Raw genomic sequence first — 19016 nt, 5'->3', positions numbered from 1 at the left:
CCTTCAACTGCTCAGACTTCCCCAACAGGCCACAAGTTGTTTCAGGTGCATTGGTGTCTCTATATGCCCATTTTGTGCGTACGTGTGCGTGTCTGTTACGTCGCTGTGCTGTATACATATGAATTACTACATAGTTTAGTGGATCTACGAATAAGTCCCCTTGGTATCAGCTAAATATTATATAATCATTATATAATCATTTTATATTGCTTTATAAATAAATGAAATATCTTACCCAACCTTCGGGAAGCTTGTAAAATTCAAACACAATCACAGCATGAGATAGCAGCAGGGTTATTAAATGAAACTCCCTGTAAACATGAATTTTCGTAACTCGAATGGCATATATGGAGGATAACTGCATAAGATGCGCGCGCGCACACACACACACACACACACACACACACACACACACACACACACACAGAGGATTGTTTCAATAAATCTGCTGTATTAATGAAATTGTGTTGGCAATTAGACAACTGAAATTCAAAACACAAGACAACTTTTTCCAAGGCAGTTTGTATCAGTTTTGTGCACTTTGCTCTTGTTTAGCCATTTATACAGCTAGGTGATTTCTAATGGAGCACTTTAGGGTAAGTATATCGATCAAGTGTATTACAGCAGTGCAGACTTGAACTTATGTCCTTCCTTTGGATAGCAAAGCAGCAGCTGTAACCACTATACGGCCTACTGCACCGAAGGAGCAACAGTTATTCATTTATCATTTGAACAGTTACTTAATGATTCATTTAGGACATCAAATCTGGCAAGTAACAAGCACTGGCTTGAACGCAAATTATACAGATAGTTTATTGCAACTAAATAAATGGTGTCTAACTTTGCTAATTCCAGCTAAGGGCCTTGCGTAGCTACTTAAGTGAGGAGCTTTGCTAATGCTGACAACGTCTCTCTGCATAGAAAGCAGGCAGAGCTTGTTACCTAATTAGTGGTTAATAGTTAGCAAGGCAGCTACACAACAAAAAAAAAAGCAACTATTTACCGTAACATGTTCGGTTGAGTGGATCACAGCGTACACTGATACGGATCACAACACACGTGTGAAGTGTTGCTGCGTTTACAGTCAATATGCCATCTAAGGTTAGGGTGGATGTGTAGGTAGTACAGTGCCTTTACATTTGTCTGCTTGGGAGACACTTTTCTCCAAAGCAACAACATGCGTCGCTTTGGAGAAATGTCTGTTAAATGAATAAATGCAATGTAAATGTAAACGTGGTGCAAACAAGTGTATTCCACAATAGGCTTAAGATGCAGACACGTGATTGTCAAAGCACAGCTTGTTCAAAACCACCATTTTTGCCAGTGTACATTAATACAAATACCCGCCTATATAACTGAATAAAGTAGGAAGTTATCAAATACAATGATGATCATGACAGATATATTCTATTTCTAGGGGTTCTATTTCTTGTCTCTTCTCAACCAATTCTAAATGAAACTACTTGTATAATGTATGCTGCTTAGACTAGCTGACTATGTCGCATCCGGATGAGAGTCCGACACGGATGCGCGTTGCCGTAACGTCCGAACGCGGGCGTAAAGAATGATGACCCCACGTGCAGTGTGTATAAGTGCACAGTGCAAACTGGAAAGCACAGAGTAGAGAAGGAGTGATGGACACAGGGACATAGTGTATTCTCACAAATGTGAAAAGTGAACCAGGAATCCGTGAGTGAGACTAGACTGGAACACTGAACCTGGACAGGAGCACAAAAAGGCGGGAATAGATGGGACAGGCACTCGTGACTGGACCTCAAACACCTATGGGACAAGACTTTGGGAAATAAGTAAACGGCTACGGTTTGCAAGGAAAGTCACAAAATAACGCCGATCGAGAACGTGCAGTTTCGCCTCGGTATTTGCTGCTTTTATACGTGACTGATCACCAGATTATGAACAGGTGCACAACAAGTCTGGGTTAGTGGCACTGAGTGACATGTCCTAGGATTATTGTCCCTGTGGGTTGTGACAAACCATATGTAAAGAATTTTGTGTCTGCGTCTACAGAATATCTCTCTTGATGGTATAATGCACTTTTTGTATTGTCCTCTGAGTTACACATCAATTTAGAGGAGAGATTCAGATAAATAAAAACTTGTAAATGTAATGTCTGTCTGACTGCACTTTGCTCCCCACTAACAGCTAGGGACAAAAATGCAGGTTGTCTTCACTCTGCGCAACAGAACCTTTATAAAAGCTGCCATTTACTCAAAAATGAAAGCACTATGAACAGTGGTCAAAGTCAAGAAATTCCCAGTAGTTTCTGTAATTAATCTGCAAGAAACTGCCAACAGCATAAGAGACATATAAAACAGGGTGACTGTGACACTTCTGTGCCTTGAGTTACTGTAAGTATTTCCTCTTCTGTGTGACTGTACAAAACCAGTTTTGTCCAAGCCTCAGTCCTCCTGTAAATTTAAATTTTATATTTATAGCAGAGCAGGACCATTCTTTGGCACATTACACAAGCACTATTTCAGTATGCATTTGAAGCTAGCAGTAAAGCTGGGGGCAGTTCTTGGTCCTTGTGGGTTTTTCTCTATCTGTCTACAGCACAGTCACATTTGACATACAGTGAACTTACATGGTCACAGCAGCACTCCAGTATTTTTTATTAATTCTGTTATGTTCTCTCCCATTATTATACCAACCATTTGAAAATTGTGTTACTACTACTACTATTAGCTGTAGTATTTTTAGGCAGAAGTTATACAAAACTGTGTAGATGGCATTATCATTGGTGTTTTTATTTTCTTTTTAACTTTTTTAAAAATTTTTTCTTATAATTACACTATATTTTTCACAAAGCACGAACTTGTTTCATGTGCCAGAACGAGTTATTTACAGTCACGACAGTTACGTTATTGACAGAAAGCCTCTTTTGACTATTTTTTCTTCTATCCTGCTGTTTAATTTTTTTCCCTCCTTTTGTGGGCCCAAAGTGCACTGAGCACCGAACCGACACACTTCCTCAAGGAGAAATTCAGTGCCGTTTTACAGCTCTTGTCCGGTGTTCTGCACTGTCAATGATCAATAACAAGATGCTGAACACCACTCTATTTACTCAATCAACAGCCAGCAGGTTGTATTTTTATTTTCAGTCCTTTTTATTAAGAGGTTCTCCCTTTCTGAGAGCCCATCGGCATCGTGGGACAACGCGTAACGTCGTTGGTCTGAGATAATCGAGCGGGAGGAGACCGCAGAGCGCGCGACCCGCTGGTGTGCGCGCGCCTGGTAGCAAGCGAGGCAGCGTTCGGTGATGGCAGTTGACTCTTGCAACAGCACGAATCAGTTAAGGGTTTCGAGGCAGTTTGGCAGCTTTAAACTCTTAACAAATACCGCCTGCTGCGATTTTAGGTGTCTGTACTTTTTCGAAAGAAATCGAGTCATGCTTGTTTGCGCGGCGCTGCTGTTTCCGGTGGTAGCGCTCGCGGCCGCAGCGCGTGGCGCTCTCGTTCGGAGACTAGATGCCGCGGAGGGGTCGGGGACAGCGCTCCCAGGTAAGGCCACCTGTCTGCTCACCGACACTTAACCACGGACAGCCAGGTGAAGGCTGAGCTGTTCCCCTTCCTGCGTTCTGTGACGTGCCTTCGCGCGCACCGACGGAAAAGCTACAAGCGGGGCTGGAAGCTGAACCGCGAGCGCTTCGCTCGCCCGAAAAACCCGCAGTTTTTTAACCTGGTTCTGCGAAGGCGGTGAAATGACCCAACACACACAACTTCAACTTGTCTTTCCCGGGAAACCGTTAAAAATTACATCCTCCACGTCGTGTCTTCTGCGCCTACACATTATAATTAATTTTTTTCCTGCTGAATAAAACCACAGACACACACACCACAGCGCGTCTACAAAAACTAACTTGGTAAAACATTCTGTAAATGTCTTCTTAGTCACGACCCGCATTCTCTGTTTCACTCGTAGCAAAGCTATTTTTAAAGAGAACACTAGATTCCTGAATACGCAGTGAGTACCACGGAGGCGAAACATACACGGATATGTGACACCAACAATCGAACTGAAACTGGAAAGCAGCAGCTGCTCCACTCGTTTTCTTGAAGCAATTTTTTTTTTTTTTTTTTTTTTAAAGAAGTGTAGTATTTATTTCTCAGAAACCGGGACTCATACCTGCTGCTCAGACCCCATCATGCCAAGCCATTCGTGTGTGTTGTAATGAACACTCAGTGAACAGTGAGTGATGCCCCAACTTTTCCAAGAGTGGGGATGTGGGAGAGGAGCAGAGGGAAGGTGGTCAGGCTGTCGATGATCCCGGCACCAACTTGATGAGCAGTTGTCTGTGCTTTGAGGTAGATAACATATTACTTCCGTTGTTTTTAAGGTTGTTTTTATTTTTTAATCATTCGTATATTGGGTATTTGTGAATTTTGTGTGTTCTGTGGGGTAAAAAGAGGGGTCCGGAAGCATCAGGTGAGCACCGATACTTAGATTTTGCTCTGGGCTGTGATTCTTTAGCTTTCTTATTTACATTTACATTTATTCATTTAGCAGACACTTTTCTCCAAAGCGACGTACATCTCAGCAAAAATAGAATTTATGCATTACATTAGGAGAAAGAGACATAGCTGCAGATGTGATTCTTAAGTAAATCTAGTTTGTTACTTTCCACTTTATGCACCGATGTTCATCACATGAGTAGCTGCATAAAACTCAGAAGAGGCGAATCTTGATCACCTTCCTACAATTTTTTATTTTTATTTTTAAAAAGGTACACAAACATTTACATACACTACAGGAGAAGCGGCTGTGTAAAGGCTTATTTGGGCATGATCGTAAAGTTACAGTGCATGAACATTTACACCATACGTGAGCTGGAGAGATCTTGGGCGAAGTGAGTCCGGAAAAGGTGAGCTTTCAGACCCTTCTTGAATGAAGAGTTTCAGCAGTTCTGAGTGAGAGGGGGAGGTCATTCCACCACGACGAAACCAGAACTGAGAACCTCCATGCTTTACTTTTCGTGTGCGGGACCACCATTTTTACACACACACACACACACAAACACACACACACTGGCTGAAGCCGCTTGTCCTGAGCGGGGTCGCAGCAAACCGGAGCCTAACCAAGCAACACAAGGCTGAAGCGGGAGGGGACGCACTGCAGACGGGTCCAGGGGACTCCTGAAAACAAAAATTGTCAAACTCAGGCCCATTGACTCAGGCATGTGCGGGAGGTGTCCCGGCTCACCAGAGAGAGGGCCTGTCTTGCTGCTCGCTGTCCACGATCTGCCGAATGGGAGAAAGAGACAGTCCACTGAGCCATTCTCCTCACATCCAAAAAACCTTGCTGTTGCCTTCCTACGACCTGAGCCGGGCAACAAGGGAGCTGATCTCACATGCAGCACACCAAGACAGGGTTGCTAATATTTACATTACATTTATTCATTTAGTAGATACTTTCCTCGATAGTGACATGAAACTCACAATAAAAAAAAAAAAGTGCATTTCTCCAACATAAGGAGAGATACAGATGCAGGCGGTATTCTTGAAGTACGGTCACTTAGTCCAATATGACCACGTTTGAATTAGTGATGAGTCCCTTACAGGCCTGTGTCACATTCAACTTACAAACTTTTCAAGTAACGAACCAGCTCTCCCAAAGTTGGGAAGTAACTGTATACCAAGTGACACAAGAACCACTTAGTGGGCAGGTAGCAGTGGTGCCTCACAGTTCCTCTGAATACTCTGGTTTCCTCTCACACTTCAAAATCGTGTGTTTCCAGTGAACTGATGGCTTTAAATTGCCTGTAATGTGTGTGTATATTTGTGTGATGGATTAGTGTCCTGCTGAAAACATACCATGCCTCATACCATGTACTCCTTTTCCCCCATAAACCTTTTATGTTGAGTCTAGTCCTTTTCTCTCTTGTGGTATCCTTCAGAATTCCGTTAGATGGTCTGTGGCTATCTGCGAAGTACTGTTCTATAAGTCAAAGAAATGTGAAAGAATGGTATCTTGATTTTTTTTTTTTCTGACCATTATTTGTCTTAGCATTATCTGCAGCCAAGGGCACTCATAATTACTGTATAGAAACAGAATGGTGCAATTCTGGACTTAGCAGTGGTGACGCAGTGGGTTTTGCTGGTGCCTTGCTGTGTGGCAAGTCTGGGGTTCAAGTCCTGCTTGGGGTGCGTGGCAGCTCTGTGTTTCTCACTGCGTTTGCCTCCTCCGACAGGCAGAGGAAGGTTCCTGGCAACCCACCTCTTTTCCTCCCTTGACTTGTCGTGAAAACCACTCAAGCGGTCGCTATGGGTCAGGTTTGACTCGGCACCATGCTTTCTAAAATCACAGTATTGTGTATGCTACAAATATTTAAACTTTTATATTTAAAATATCACAAGTATAGAAGCCATACTGACCTGTCCTCCAGTTTGTAAGGTTAAAGAATTAGTGTAGAACTGTTTTTAGAAACAATATGAGATGGAAACTACCTCACTGAAACTGTTGCCTTGTGTAGATAATGTTATTCTCAGCGTAGATGGGAGTATGTGGGAAACCCTATGTGTGATACTAATCACTCCCTAGCGACAGACTCTAAAACAGACTTTCCATGCAAGGACTCTGTGTTTTCTCCTGCTGTGAACCATTTGCCGATATGTCTTTTTCAGAGTAAAGCCTGTTTGCAGCAATCCTTCAAGTTTATTTTTCTAAAGAAAATTCTTCCAGATAGTACACAATTTTAATGGTAATCCCTCAAAAACTGAGTTGATAGCAAGTGAAAATGCCTCTATATGTAGTGCATTTAATGTGAAACTGAGCCGAACAGTAGAGCTTTGTAGCCTTGGCAGGAAGGATTTCAGCACTGGGACTGAAGAAGGCAAGAAGAACCCATTGGCCTCAGTGCTACTGTGCTGGTGTTATGCCCAAGGTCATTTGGGCTATGTCCTGACTGCTTACCGAGAATATAAGTAGGGATTCACTGTTGCTGTAAAATGGCACTTCCTGGGTGCTAAAATACTTCTAAGAGCTTGGAAGTCTGTGATATAAAAGAAAAAGGCTGTGCTCTGAGCTTGCTTCACTTTCTCTCCCCATGCCAGAAGAGAGGGAGTCATTTGTGTCTTTTTTTAGCCTTAGCAATAGATATACTGACAGCACCACTATTTTATTGCAGAAGCTCTTCAATGTACAACATTATATTTTAGGTATAAAGAGAATGGGGATTTAGTGCATTTCTTATTTGACTTTCTCCAGCATCGAAGGAAATTCTGCGTGGAATGCAGTGCATTCCTTGTTTCGTTTGAGAAGAATACATAAATGAAGACTCAACCGGCAAAAGATAAAGGACTGATTAAATGGCAAGGGCTATACAGACACTTCTCGACTTACGCAAATTGACCGTTCTTCAACCCCCTACCCAAGTCAATCATCATCAACCGCTACACCCCAACCAGACCGCTTCGCTCATCTACTTCTGCCCACTTGGTGGTCCCGCACACGAAAGGTAAAGCACGGAGGTTCACAGTTTTGGCTCCGTTGTGGTGGAATGACCTCCCCCTCTCACTCAGAACTGCTTAAACTCTGTCTACATTCAAGAAGGGTCTGAAAGCTCACCTTTTCCGGACTCACTTCGCCCGGGGTCTCTCCAGCTCACGTATGGTGTAAATGTTCATGCACCGTAACTTTATGATCATGCCCAGATAAGCCTTTACACAGCTGCTTCTCCTGTATTGTATGTAAATGTTTGTGTACCTTTTTTAAAAAAAAAAAAAAATGTAGGAAAGTGATCAGGATTCTTCTATCCTGAGTTTTATGCACCTACTCGTTCGATGAACATCGATGCATAAAGTGGAAACAAACAAAATTTACTTAAGAATCACATGTCTGCAACTATGTCTCTCTCTCTCCTAATACACAAATTGTATTTTTTCTGAGATGTATGTCACTTTGGAGAAAAGCATCTGCTAAATGAATACATGTAATGTAAATGTAAGTCGAAATTTACGTATGTCGGATTGCCCCTCCCCCCCTCCGTTACAGAGCCGAGCCTTCTCATTTCCTCTGCACTTATTGCAAAAATGGGTATAAAGAAATTACACAGTATAATTCTCTAGGAAATGTCAGACATATTAAATACTGTAATAAGACATAAGCCTAGTCAATTAAATAAATTTTTACATCTATATAAAGCATAAATTTAATTAAAAAATAGACTACTGCATATGGTACGCATATGGTATTGTACTGTGCGTGCTTACCTTATATCTAGTAGTATGCTAACACACAAAGGGTGCTGCTGTTGCATAATTTGTAATTTTTCCATCTCAGTTATTGCACCTTGGAAGTTTCTTCATTATTATTGTTGTTTTCATGCTAGCTGTTCCTTTCACATGCTCCCTATACGTGCAGCATCCTTCACTATTGTATTCACAGTCGATATGACTAAACCTGGTTTCCGTGCTATAGATGAAACTTTGTCCACCTTCATATTTTCTTATGTTTAATTTCATTTCCAGATCAATTGCTGTACGCTTGCGAGATGGTTCTCATTTTTCTTCAAGTGCAGGCGTTGTAAATAACGAAAAGGGTAGAAAATGTGCAAAAAAAGAACTACACTAAGGATGCGTTTACGGCTCAAAACCTGCCTTGTCTGGTTAGGCCAACTTGTGCTTAACGTCTTTCAGATGTTTTGCGTAAGCGCTATCTGTAAATGATGTCTATGCCGGGAATTTTTTTTTTAACCGAAATTCGGATTTACGTAAATCGAATTTACCTAAGTAGAGGTTTTTTTCTATTAAACAATTCAAACTCTCACACTACAAGAACACCAATCCAGAACAATAGAACCTAGCCAGGGGAAATAAACAGACTAAACAAATAAAGAAAAAATGAATACACAAAAATTACAAAACACTACAATAACCAGAGACATTACATCAACACCTTAAAAATGTTACAATAATGTACAGTCTTAATGGTCTTGTTATTATTACAGTCCTCAATAGTGTTAATGTACTGCTTAAATTCTTTAAGAAAAATGGAAAATATAGGTTTTTATTAGCAAATTTAAACCTGTGTATATGATATTTGACTAAAATGATGAGTAAATTTATGATATAAGCCAAGAGCCAGTTTCTGCCACGAGGGGCTATGACACCATGCACCACCCCACCCCCTCCCGCCACCAGCTATACATTGCACCCAGCCCCCATGCTGGACCTTGCAGGTGGTGGGCCCACATGGCCCCCCCACGATGCCTTTTCGGGCTGCCCGGCCACCGGGTGCTCGCCTAGGAACACTACCCCCAGGCCTGGCTCCAGGGGTAGGTCCTGGTGACCCTATTCCAGGCAGGGTAAACAATCTCCTGTTCACTTTTTCCATGGACCAGCTTTTTAGCCTCTCACAGATAATTGAAGGGGCATGGGAATTTGCTAATCCAGTCTACGTGTGTTTTGTGGACTTGGAGAAGGCCTATGACCGTGTTCCCCGGGAAATTCTGTGGGAGGTGCTTCAGGAGTATGGGGTACCGGGGCCACTATTGCAGGCCATTTGGTCCTTCTACATACGGAGTAAAAGCTGTGTCCGCATACTCGGCATTAAGTCAAGTCTGTTCAGTGTGGGTGTTGGACTCCGCCAAGTTTGTGCCTTGTCTCCACTCCTGTTTGTGGTTTTCATGGACAGGATATCAAGGCGCAGTCGAGGTCAAGAGGGCATTCTGTGTGGCAGTCGGAAGGTGACATCTCTGCTTTTTGAGAATGATGTTGTCCTTTTGGCACCATCACATGGTTGCCTCCAGCACACACTGGAACGGTTTGCAGCCGAGTGTGAAGCGATGGGGATGAGGATCAGCACCTCAAAGTCTGAGTCCATGGTTCTCTCATGGAAAAGGATGGTATGCCCCCTCCAGGTAAGGGGAGAGTTCAATTATCTTGGTGTCTTGTTCACGAGTGAGGGAAGAAGGGAGCGTGAGATAGGCCACAGACTGGGAGCAGCGACAGCAGTAATGCGGTCGCTGTATCGAACTGTAGTGGTGAGGGGAGAGCTGAGCCATAAGGTGAAGCTCTCCATTTACTGGTCGATCTACGTCCCTACCCTCACCTATGATTATCAGCTTTCGGTGGTGACTGAAAGAATAAGATGGCAGATACCAGCGGCCGAAATAAGTTTTCTCTGCAGGGTGCTGGGACTCACTCTCTGTGACAGGGTGAGGAGTTCGGACATCTGGAAGGAGCTCAGGGTAGAGCCGCTACTCCTCCACATTGAGAGGAGCCAATTGAGGTGGTTCGGGCATCTGATAAGGATGCCCCCTGGACGCCTCCCTTTGGAGGTATACCAGGCATGGCCAACTGGGACGAGGCCCCTAGGTCGGCCCAGGACCCACTGGAGGGATTATATCTCACAGTTGGCCTGGGAAACGGCTGGGGATCCCCCAGGTTGTGCTGGAGGAAGTTGCGGGGGACAGGGGCAGCTGGGCCTCTCTGTTCTCCCTGCTGCCACCGCGACCCTTTTAGGACAAGCGGGACAGAAGATGAGATAAGAGATGAAATGAGGTGATATAAGCCTGTTTCTCTGTACTTCACTCAAAATGTAAGAATCATAACAGTACATATTCATAGTGCAAAGCAAAATCCTTGCACAGTTTATCAATAATAAATTTAGAGACATCTCTCCATAACTTTTTGGTATAACGACAGTGCCAAAAGAGGTGAGGCACCATCTCTGGGTGCAGTTTACAAAAAGAACAACTTACATCAATCCCATCCTTGAATCTTCTGAGAAAATGCTTTACAGGGTAGAATTTGTGCATAATCTTGAAGAGATTTCCTTAACCTTGTTTGTTAAGAAGTATTTGAGTCAGCAGCCAAACTTTATTTCATGGGACATTGTTAACAAAGGTATTCCAATAAGCAGTAACATAAGATAAGGTGGCAACCTCATTCTGAAACAAAGAATGAACAGCTCTGTTATTCTTTCTAAAAGACCGTGTAAAACCGATCCTTCCACAATGAGTATCGACTGGATTCCCTATAGAAACAACAGCAGGGTAAGAGACCTCTCTAAGTAGAGTCATAGAGCCATTAGGAATAGCCTTCATTACCAGACCAAACTCTTCCTTTGTGACAGGAAACCCAAAATATGACACAAATTCAGTGTAACTCATAAGAACTCTAAGGTCATCAACTGGCCCACCAGAAGGATATTTCTGTCAAACCAAATACTAAAAAAGATACTCCTACCCTTAGACAGGACCTCATCATTGTTCCAAATATAATATTGATGTGGAGAAAAATTGTGCTTGTAAATTAATTTCCATGCCAACAGAGCCTGTTGTGAAAGGCTGACAACTTAACTGGTAATTTCTTTATTTTGTAATTGTACATCAGAAGGAATGAGAGACCACTGATTTGGTCAAAAACAAATTATGGAAAGAAATTCCAGATGGAGACATCATTTCTCAGAAATTGCCTCATCCAGTTCACTTTAAGAGTCAAATCCAAGGTAGTAAAATCCAAGAACTCAAGCTCACTATTCTTATATGAGTTGACAGCAACAGACTTCCGGGTACTCGGTTTTTCCATGTATAATTGTACTGCAACTTAAGTGAGCCTGGAAATACCTTCTGCTTTGGACAGAATGACCCACCCTTTTAAAGACAGGTCCCTTTGTAACCAAAGATTACATTTTTTTTTGTCTTATCAATCATGGGACTGGTTTAGAGCGATTCTGTCCAGTGGATCCTTAGTTATCTTCCTAAATAATTTATTTTCTCTTTAACAAGGATGCCACTAGTTGATGTTACAGGACAATCCTTCAACGCAAGCAGCTCACATTTTTAAGGTTAAGGCATAAACCTGAAGCTTTCAAAAACACTTCAGTTAACTCAACAGCAGGCTGTACCTGTGAAACATCTTTCAAGAATAAAGTTGTATCATCTGCCAACTGACTTATAATAATACTTCTTCCTGCAACGGAAATACTTTCCAGACTACTTAACTTAATAAAGTGACAAAAGACTTGAGCAACAAGAAGGAAGAGGTACACAGAAACTGAGTAACCTTGCCCAGTACCTCTTTTGAGAGAGAACCTTTGGGAGGTGCCATAACTTAACTTCACAGAGCTGTTAGCATTTGCGTAGAGGGTTTTCATTGCGCTACAGAAGTAACTCTTGAACCCAAAACTTTCTAAACAGTAAAAAATAAATGGGTGCTCAACAGTATAAAAAGTCTTGTACAAATCCAAAAACAATATAAAGCTATCATCTACAATGAAATCAGAATAATCAATGAGGTCTAGGACCAATCTTATATTATTGAAAATATGCCTGTTACTAATAAATCCAGATTGATTTTCATCAATAACTGAATCTAACCTGTTTAAATATGGCAAACACAATGGCAAAAATTTTATAGTCATTGTTAAGTAAACTAAATGGTCTCCAATTGTCAATAAAGAGCAAGTCTTTTTAAGACTTAGGAATTAAACAGATTATGCCTTGCATCATGCTAGCGGGAAGAGCAGTTTAAGCAATGCTCTCTGAATAAATCTCAAACAAAAAGGGCACAATTAACTCAGGAAAGCGCTTATAAAATTCAGCAGTGATTCCATTATTGCCCGGTGACTTATTATTTCTAAGACATTTAATGGCATGCATCCGTAATTTCCTCTACAAAAAGTCCTGTGAAATAAGGCGTATTCTGGTTTGCTGTTCCATTAAACTAATAAATGCCAGTCTTGAAAACATTTTTGAGGAACTATGATACAAGACCTTTGTAGAAAGATTCTGTTTTAATGACTGTCATACTCATGTGTGCAGTGTTTATCTAAAATGTTTTATGGTTCATTAACGTATTGGATCGTTTAATTTTACCAGACAAAGGCTTGATAATTACATGATAATTTGATTACAAAACACAAAAATTATGAATGTTTTTACTTTAAATCCCTATTTAACTATTTACTCATATGAATTTTTGATATCTCTACTCTTCTAAGATTTTAAAATTGTGTTTAAAAAGTTTGTTCTAAATTTTCCCTAGACACTGCTGTTCAGTCTTCTATGAACAGTCCCTAGGTTTACCATATGATTAACTACTGTGCACTAAGGTACATTTAGCAAGCATTATTGATACAAGCAGAAAATTCAGCACACATTATAACGATGTTGCCATGGATGCTTTGAGAGAAAATCTGAGTTCTGTAGTCTGCTTCGTTGTATATCCAACTAGGAACTAGCCAAATATGTCCTGCTTGTGTCTTGGTAACCAAGTGGTAAATCCCTAGTTCTTATTTCAGTCACCCTTTATTTTATAAAGTTATATAGACTTTCTAGATATAGTTTATTTGTGTTCAGCCATTGGTTGTCATATCTGCTCATGACCTTTCATTATAATTTTTAGGTTACCATATCTAACCATAAGTGCACAACACATACTATATATGCTAACATTAAAGGATGAATTGTCATATATTCAACTCCATATTACATTACCGGTTTCAGACAGTGTGTGTGTGTGTGTGTGTGTGTGTGTGTGTGTGTGTGTGTGTGTGTGAATGTTTTCCCTGGATCTTGTTGTCAGTGGACCAACAAACGTGCACATCAACTGATCACTGTTTAAGTGAGAATGAGAATAATAATCTATGAAGAATAAATATCTATGAAGTTCTGGCCATTAATCCTTTTATGCATGTCCACCACAACACTCATGGACTTCCTTCAGGCTTATACATTTCTTTCATTCATCCAGCCAATTCATCTGAGCAGGGTGACGGTGACCCGGAGTCTATCCTGGAAGAATTGGGTGCAAGACTGTGGGGGAGGGGGTAAACTCTGGACGAGATGTCTTTCATTCATTTGAAGGCGAAATCACTTCAGTCCATCCCTGAAGGGGCCCTGCTTCAAGGCAAAAACATCTTCATAGTCATTTCTCTCAGAAACTGGGGTATTTTCAATTTAACTTTTTATAGTGCTATAACCTACTTACCGGGGTGGTGTGGGGGCACAGCGGGCTTGGTTGGGTCCTGCTCTCTGGTGGGTCTGGGGTTCAAGTCCTGCTTGGGGTGCTTTGTGATGGACTGGTGTCCCGTCCTGGGTGTGTCTCCCTCCCCCTCCAGCCTTACGCCCTGTGTTGCGAGGTTAGGCTTTGGTTTGCCGTGACCCCGCTCGGGACAAGCGGCTTCAGACAATGTGTTTGTGTGTGTAACCCACTTACCTATAGTGTGTGGGAACAAATATGTAGCACATGGGTTTTGGTACATATGTTTCTGCAGTAGTCAGATACTCTCTCCATCAAGGAAATCTAGCCAATGAGCAGTTTGGCTCTAAGTTAAAATTAATGCACCATATTTGCTTTAGTAATGAATGAGCAACATGGTCATTAACACTGGCAGAGCCCTAGAGTTTTTGTTGCCATATTTGGTATTGTATGGTTGATTTAAGGGTTGAATGCACAAGATCTGAAAACCTTAATAAGTAGTGCAACAATAATATCTCACTGAAAACTTCATTTAAAACCTCAGTAACCAGATATGAGTTGACCTTTGATTCCAGGTTTGTTCTGCTAAAGCTCATTAGGACTATTTCTCAAAAGAATTTCCATGCTGTGTGTGGATCCTTCCAAACTGGACTAAACATCTAGTTTTACTGGACTGAACTACTGTTTTCTCTTGTAGAGAAAATAGATCTACTGGAGTTCTTCTCCTGGCAAGCAGCAAACAGCGACACCGTGTCTCTCTCCACTGGGCCTGATGAATGTATGAATCTGCACATCGGCCATTATGCCACCCTTGCTCTGCCCACTTACCAGGCATTTGGAACCAGGTACAGTAAGTGCCATTATCCCTTGTCAAATAGCATTTTCCAAAGTGCTCTCCATTACTCTCCATAGATAAAGTGATGCAGAAACATAATGTCACTTATGGCAGTGTATTTGGAGATTTATGTGTCTCTGTGTACTTGTACTGTATATTGCCAGTTTGAAATTGTTGCATGCCTGTGTAGGAGCCAGTTTGTTTGCATATTCAGTATATTGAATATTGACTACTGTACTATCTTTAATAGTTTTGCAGATGAGTTCAGTGTGTTGATGCAGCTGCGCAGCTCCCAGCAGGAGGACCGCAGCTTGCTGACTGTGCTGAGTCCTCAAGGTCACATTCTGCTTCAGGTCCGCCTTAGTCCCAGAGCCTTGAACTTCATCACAACACAGCAGCGCCTCTACGAGTAATTATCTTAACACTTTGACATGCTGTCTCTAGTCCATGACACCTTATTGGCTTTAGATCTTTCTAGTTTAATGTATAATAGTTGTAATTATTCTGTGGGCATATTATCTTTTGGGGTGGCACAGCAGGCAGCACTGGTGCCCTGCAGTTCCTGGACTATGAGTTGAGACATAGGTCAGAATCTGGCTCAGTCTGCACACAGTTTGCATGTTCTACCTGATTTCGCATGGGTTTCCTCCCACAATCCTAAAATGTGTATTTCAGGTGAATTAATTGCCCTTAGTGAGTGATGGCTTACATTGGGTTTGTGTGACGGTTGTGTGGGTTACATTGTCCTATTGTGTGCACAGGTAAATACCGTAGCTACTTGGGTTACCAATGTCCATGTTGCAAATTTCTACGATACAAATATTTTCCATATTGCTCTATTCCCTTTTTTTCTCTTACCTATATAGTAAAATTTAAGTCTGTTGCAAAGCTAGTGACCTGTGTTTGTACACATGTTAGTTGGCAGTAAAATGTACCCTAACAGAACAAGATTATGAGATAACTTTAATTCACCTCACATCCTGTGTTTACATATCCTGTGTAGTGTTCCTGAGTGCTGGTGAGCAATAACAAAATTATGAATATTGCACATACAGCATTAAATAGGGGTTTGTGGCAACAACATTTTTATTTTCATTTATATTAAATTAGCTTTACTTTTAATGTAAATAAAAGACTTTAAAAAATAAAAATCATACGTATTTTTGTTTTATAGCTTTATTTGAAAATTTTACAGAAACTAACCTGTAAGTAAATAACTTGATGAACATTGCATGCTTATGGGAAGAATCAGTTACTGGAATTGACTGAGATGACAGTTTATTTTTCAGTAATTTTAAATCAATTCTAATTTGTTTGACATTAATAATAATAGTAATAAAAAAAAGAATAAGCCTTACGGGGATTTTTTTCTTTATTATAGCTTTATCTGAGGTTTTTACAGAACCAAAGCAGCAAATAACTCAAGGGACAATGGTATTACTAAGCTTCTGTTGGTTTTCATTTAGTTGTAAAAATGACTTTGGGTTTATGAACAAATAGAGTGACAAACAGACTTCCGATCCTGTTTGTTTTTTGTAAGTGAACTTGTAAGTAACTGAAAGTATTCTATCCAGGATTGTGAATCAGCCTGGAGAAAGTAAAATTATTCATGTAAATGTGAAGTTTGTTTAAAGTGCACAACTGTAGATTGATGGAAGAATGTGTTGCAATGATTTTAACAGCCAACAGGACAAAACGGATGTACTACCGCCTTTTTCCACACATTTGAGCCACGGTTTACTGTTTGACAGAACAGGTAACTGATGCCTTAAAACAAGTGTGTATTTCTTGCATTTCCTACAGTTACAGTGATAATACAAAGCAGTGCATTCATCACTTTTTCTATTTCCAAACTTAAGATACTGTGTCAGCATTTGCAAAGATGCACTTAAGATGTTTGTCAGTACTAACTACATAACAGCCAAGCATTATGTAAAAATTTGTCAGGGCATAATGGATGCACTGTCCCCCTCTCCTTGCTCTTCTCCGAGGTTCCCGGTGGTGTTCCTGTCAGATGGCGAGTGGCACCATGTCTCTCTCGCTGTATCAGTGCTGAGTCTGGCCCTCTATGTAGACTGCATGCTGGTGGAAAGTGTGGACTGGACCTACCTAGACTTGGACATCATCACCGATAGCTTGCTGATGGTAGGAGGCATCATTGAGGACTTTGAAACTCCATTTGAGGTTAGGGGCCCCTCAGTTCACATTCTTGACACCTTATTCTGATAGTATACTTAAATCTCATTTCTGAATGTTTGTATGTTTGGTTGCCTTCCTTTTTATGTGGGTTTTTTGCTGCGTAACTGTATACCACTGAATATTGTATTATGTATGTCAAGACTTTGTGTATAGTCAAATAGCAACATTGATGATTACAGTTTTTTATATGATTACAAAAAAGTGAAAATAATTGAAAATGCAGACCAGTTATTGGCTTGGCTTGGCTTACCAGTATGGCACTCTGTGAGTTTTAAGAACTTAGACTCAACAAAGTGATGAAACATCATTTTTAGAACTATACTTTGACTGCACAGACTACTTTAAGCAATGTCACGTCTTATTCTAAAATGAAAATATTTGGGTTTTTAACACTACATAGTACAAATACAGAAAGTCCATATGTTGTGATCTTCTTACTTCCCTGTTTTGTAAGTGAACTTGTAAGTAACTGAAAGTACTGTATCCAGGATTGTGAATCAGCAAGATGAATAGCCGTATAGCAATAAAAGATCTTACAATTCCTTTGAAATTTTTGGTGGTTTCCTTTTAAAGACATTTTTTTTTAATGTGACTCATTCTCATCTTTCCTTGTCTCTTCAGGGAGATCTCAGACAGTTGACCTTTGTAATGGGTGATCCCAATGCTGCTAAGGACCACTGTCGCCTCCACCTGCCTGTGTGTAGGAGATCAGTCAAGACGCCATGAACCCATAAGACATCCCAACCCTTGGAGTTACCTATACAGTCCTCATCATGTATCCTTAAGTGCTTAAAAAATGGCAAGAGTAGAACATGTCATTCAATATTGTATCTAGAAGGATTTTGCTTTGCAACACATGTAAATTTAGCCGACACAGTGTGCAGCTGTTACCCCATGTGTGGTATAGCATACAATAACATACACCCCATGCCTTACCTTTAAAAACTAAAAGCACAGGAAAATGAGCATAATCAAGTCTTCTAAACTCATGTTGTGACATCTATCATCTCCTTAGAGCTCTGTGTTTACTGGTTTAGTGATAGCCTTTAAAGTGGCATTTTTGGCATATTCTCTGCTCAGTTTGACTTATTTTGTTCCATCTGGTGTCTTATGCTGTCCACGAATGACTTAGAACACTTGATAAAATTCTGAAAGCTCCATTTATGCAAATGTCACATTGATGTATGAAAATTATTAAAGACCCCTGTTATAATTAGGAGTGTATAGTACAGAGCATAATTTTAAAATGTGTAATAAAAGTGTTTTTTTGTATCAGTATTTTTCAAGTTTCTCAATGTTTTGAGCTCGTTTGTGTCACGACCATGCCCGCATCTCAACCAGTAGCACCTGGCTCCAATTAAGTACCTGGCATTAATCAGCCACTCTGCTTTAAAAACATCTCTCAGCCCCTGCTCACTTGCGGAATCTCATTGAGACAACTGTCCTGTCTGACTCGCCTCGTTCCCCAGTCCCGCTCCACGGCCCATTCGGAAAACGACCGCCCGCTTTGTCTCACGAAAACGACTTCTGAGCCTTGCCTCTGTCCTGTTCGCTGATCGACCGATTCTTTGCCCGTCCCTGACAAAAAGAACACGTCTAATCCCTTGGTTCTGAATAAACAATCCTGCAGTTGGTCTAGCCTCCCCTGCATCCTCTGTTCGTCATGACATTTTGCATTTGTCCTTGAGTAACTGAAACATGAGTTCTTTGGACTATAACTTTAGGCAACAAACTTTATCTAAAAAACTCAGACACTATGAAAGTGAAGCAATGGGTTTGGCCTAATGCTGATTTTGCTAACATTTCCTCTTCCGCTTATTAATTTAGCAGACACTTTTCTCCAGAGCATTGAATCCATGCGGGGGGGGGGTGCGGTGGCGCAGTGGGTTGGACCGGGTCCTCCTCTCTGGTGGGTCTGGGGTTCGAGTCCCGCTTGGGGTGCCTTGCGATGGGGTGGCGTCCCGTCCTGGGTGTGTCCCCTCCAGCCTTATGCCCTGAGTTGCCGGGTTAGGCTCCGGTTCCCCGCGACCCCGTATGGG

The 19016-nt window shown here is 41.2% G+C and overlaps 1 protein-coding gene across 1 annotated transcript; it reads left to right on the top strand.

The window, feature by feature from the left end:
* The first annotated feature begins 3264 nt into the window (after positions 1-3264).
* On the top strand, positions 3265-18617 carry LOC108938514 (collagen alpha-1(XI) chain-like). The gene is made up of 5 exons (XM_018759098.1): positions 3265-3521; positions 14641-14788; positions 15029-15187; positions 16770-16962; positions 17599-18617. The coding sequence occupies exons 1-5, from the start codon at positions 3281-3283 to the stop codon at positions 17701-17703; spliced, it is 846 nt and encodes a 281-aa protein (XP_018614614.1). The 5' UTR covers positions 3265-3280; the 3' UTR covers positions 17704-18617.
* Positions 18618-19016: the final 399 nt, after the last annotated feature.

The sequence above is a fragment of the Scleropages formosus genome, chromosome 17, assembly GCF_900964775.1.
Source record: "Scleropages formosus chromosome 17, fSclFor1.1, whole genome shotgun sequence".
Taxonomy (NCBI): domain Eukaryota; kingdom Metazoa; phylum Chordata; class Actinopteri; order Osteoglossiformes; family Osteoglossidae; genus Scleropages; species Scleropages formosus.
The sequence above is the reverse complement of the archived record's forward strand: the minus strand, read 5'-3'. Positions and strand labels throughout refer to the sequence as shown.

Bases quoted from the DNA above. Each gene is read 5' to 3' on its own strand.
- LOC108938514 (XM_018759098.1), top strand. From the start codon at position 3,281: ATGGCAGTTGACTCTTGCAACAGCACGAATCAGTTAAGGGTTTCGAGG. The intron at 14,789-15,028 runs GTACAGTAAGTG...TATCTTTAATAG, and splicing joins TACCAGGCATTTGGAACCAG to TTTTGCAGATGAGTTCAGTG. The intron at 15,188-16,769 runs GTAATTATCTTA...CTCTTCTCCGAG, and splicing joins ACACAGCAGCGCCTCTACGA to GTTCCCGGTGGTGTTCCTGT.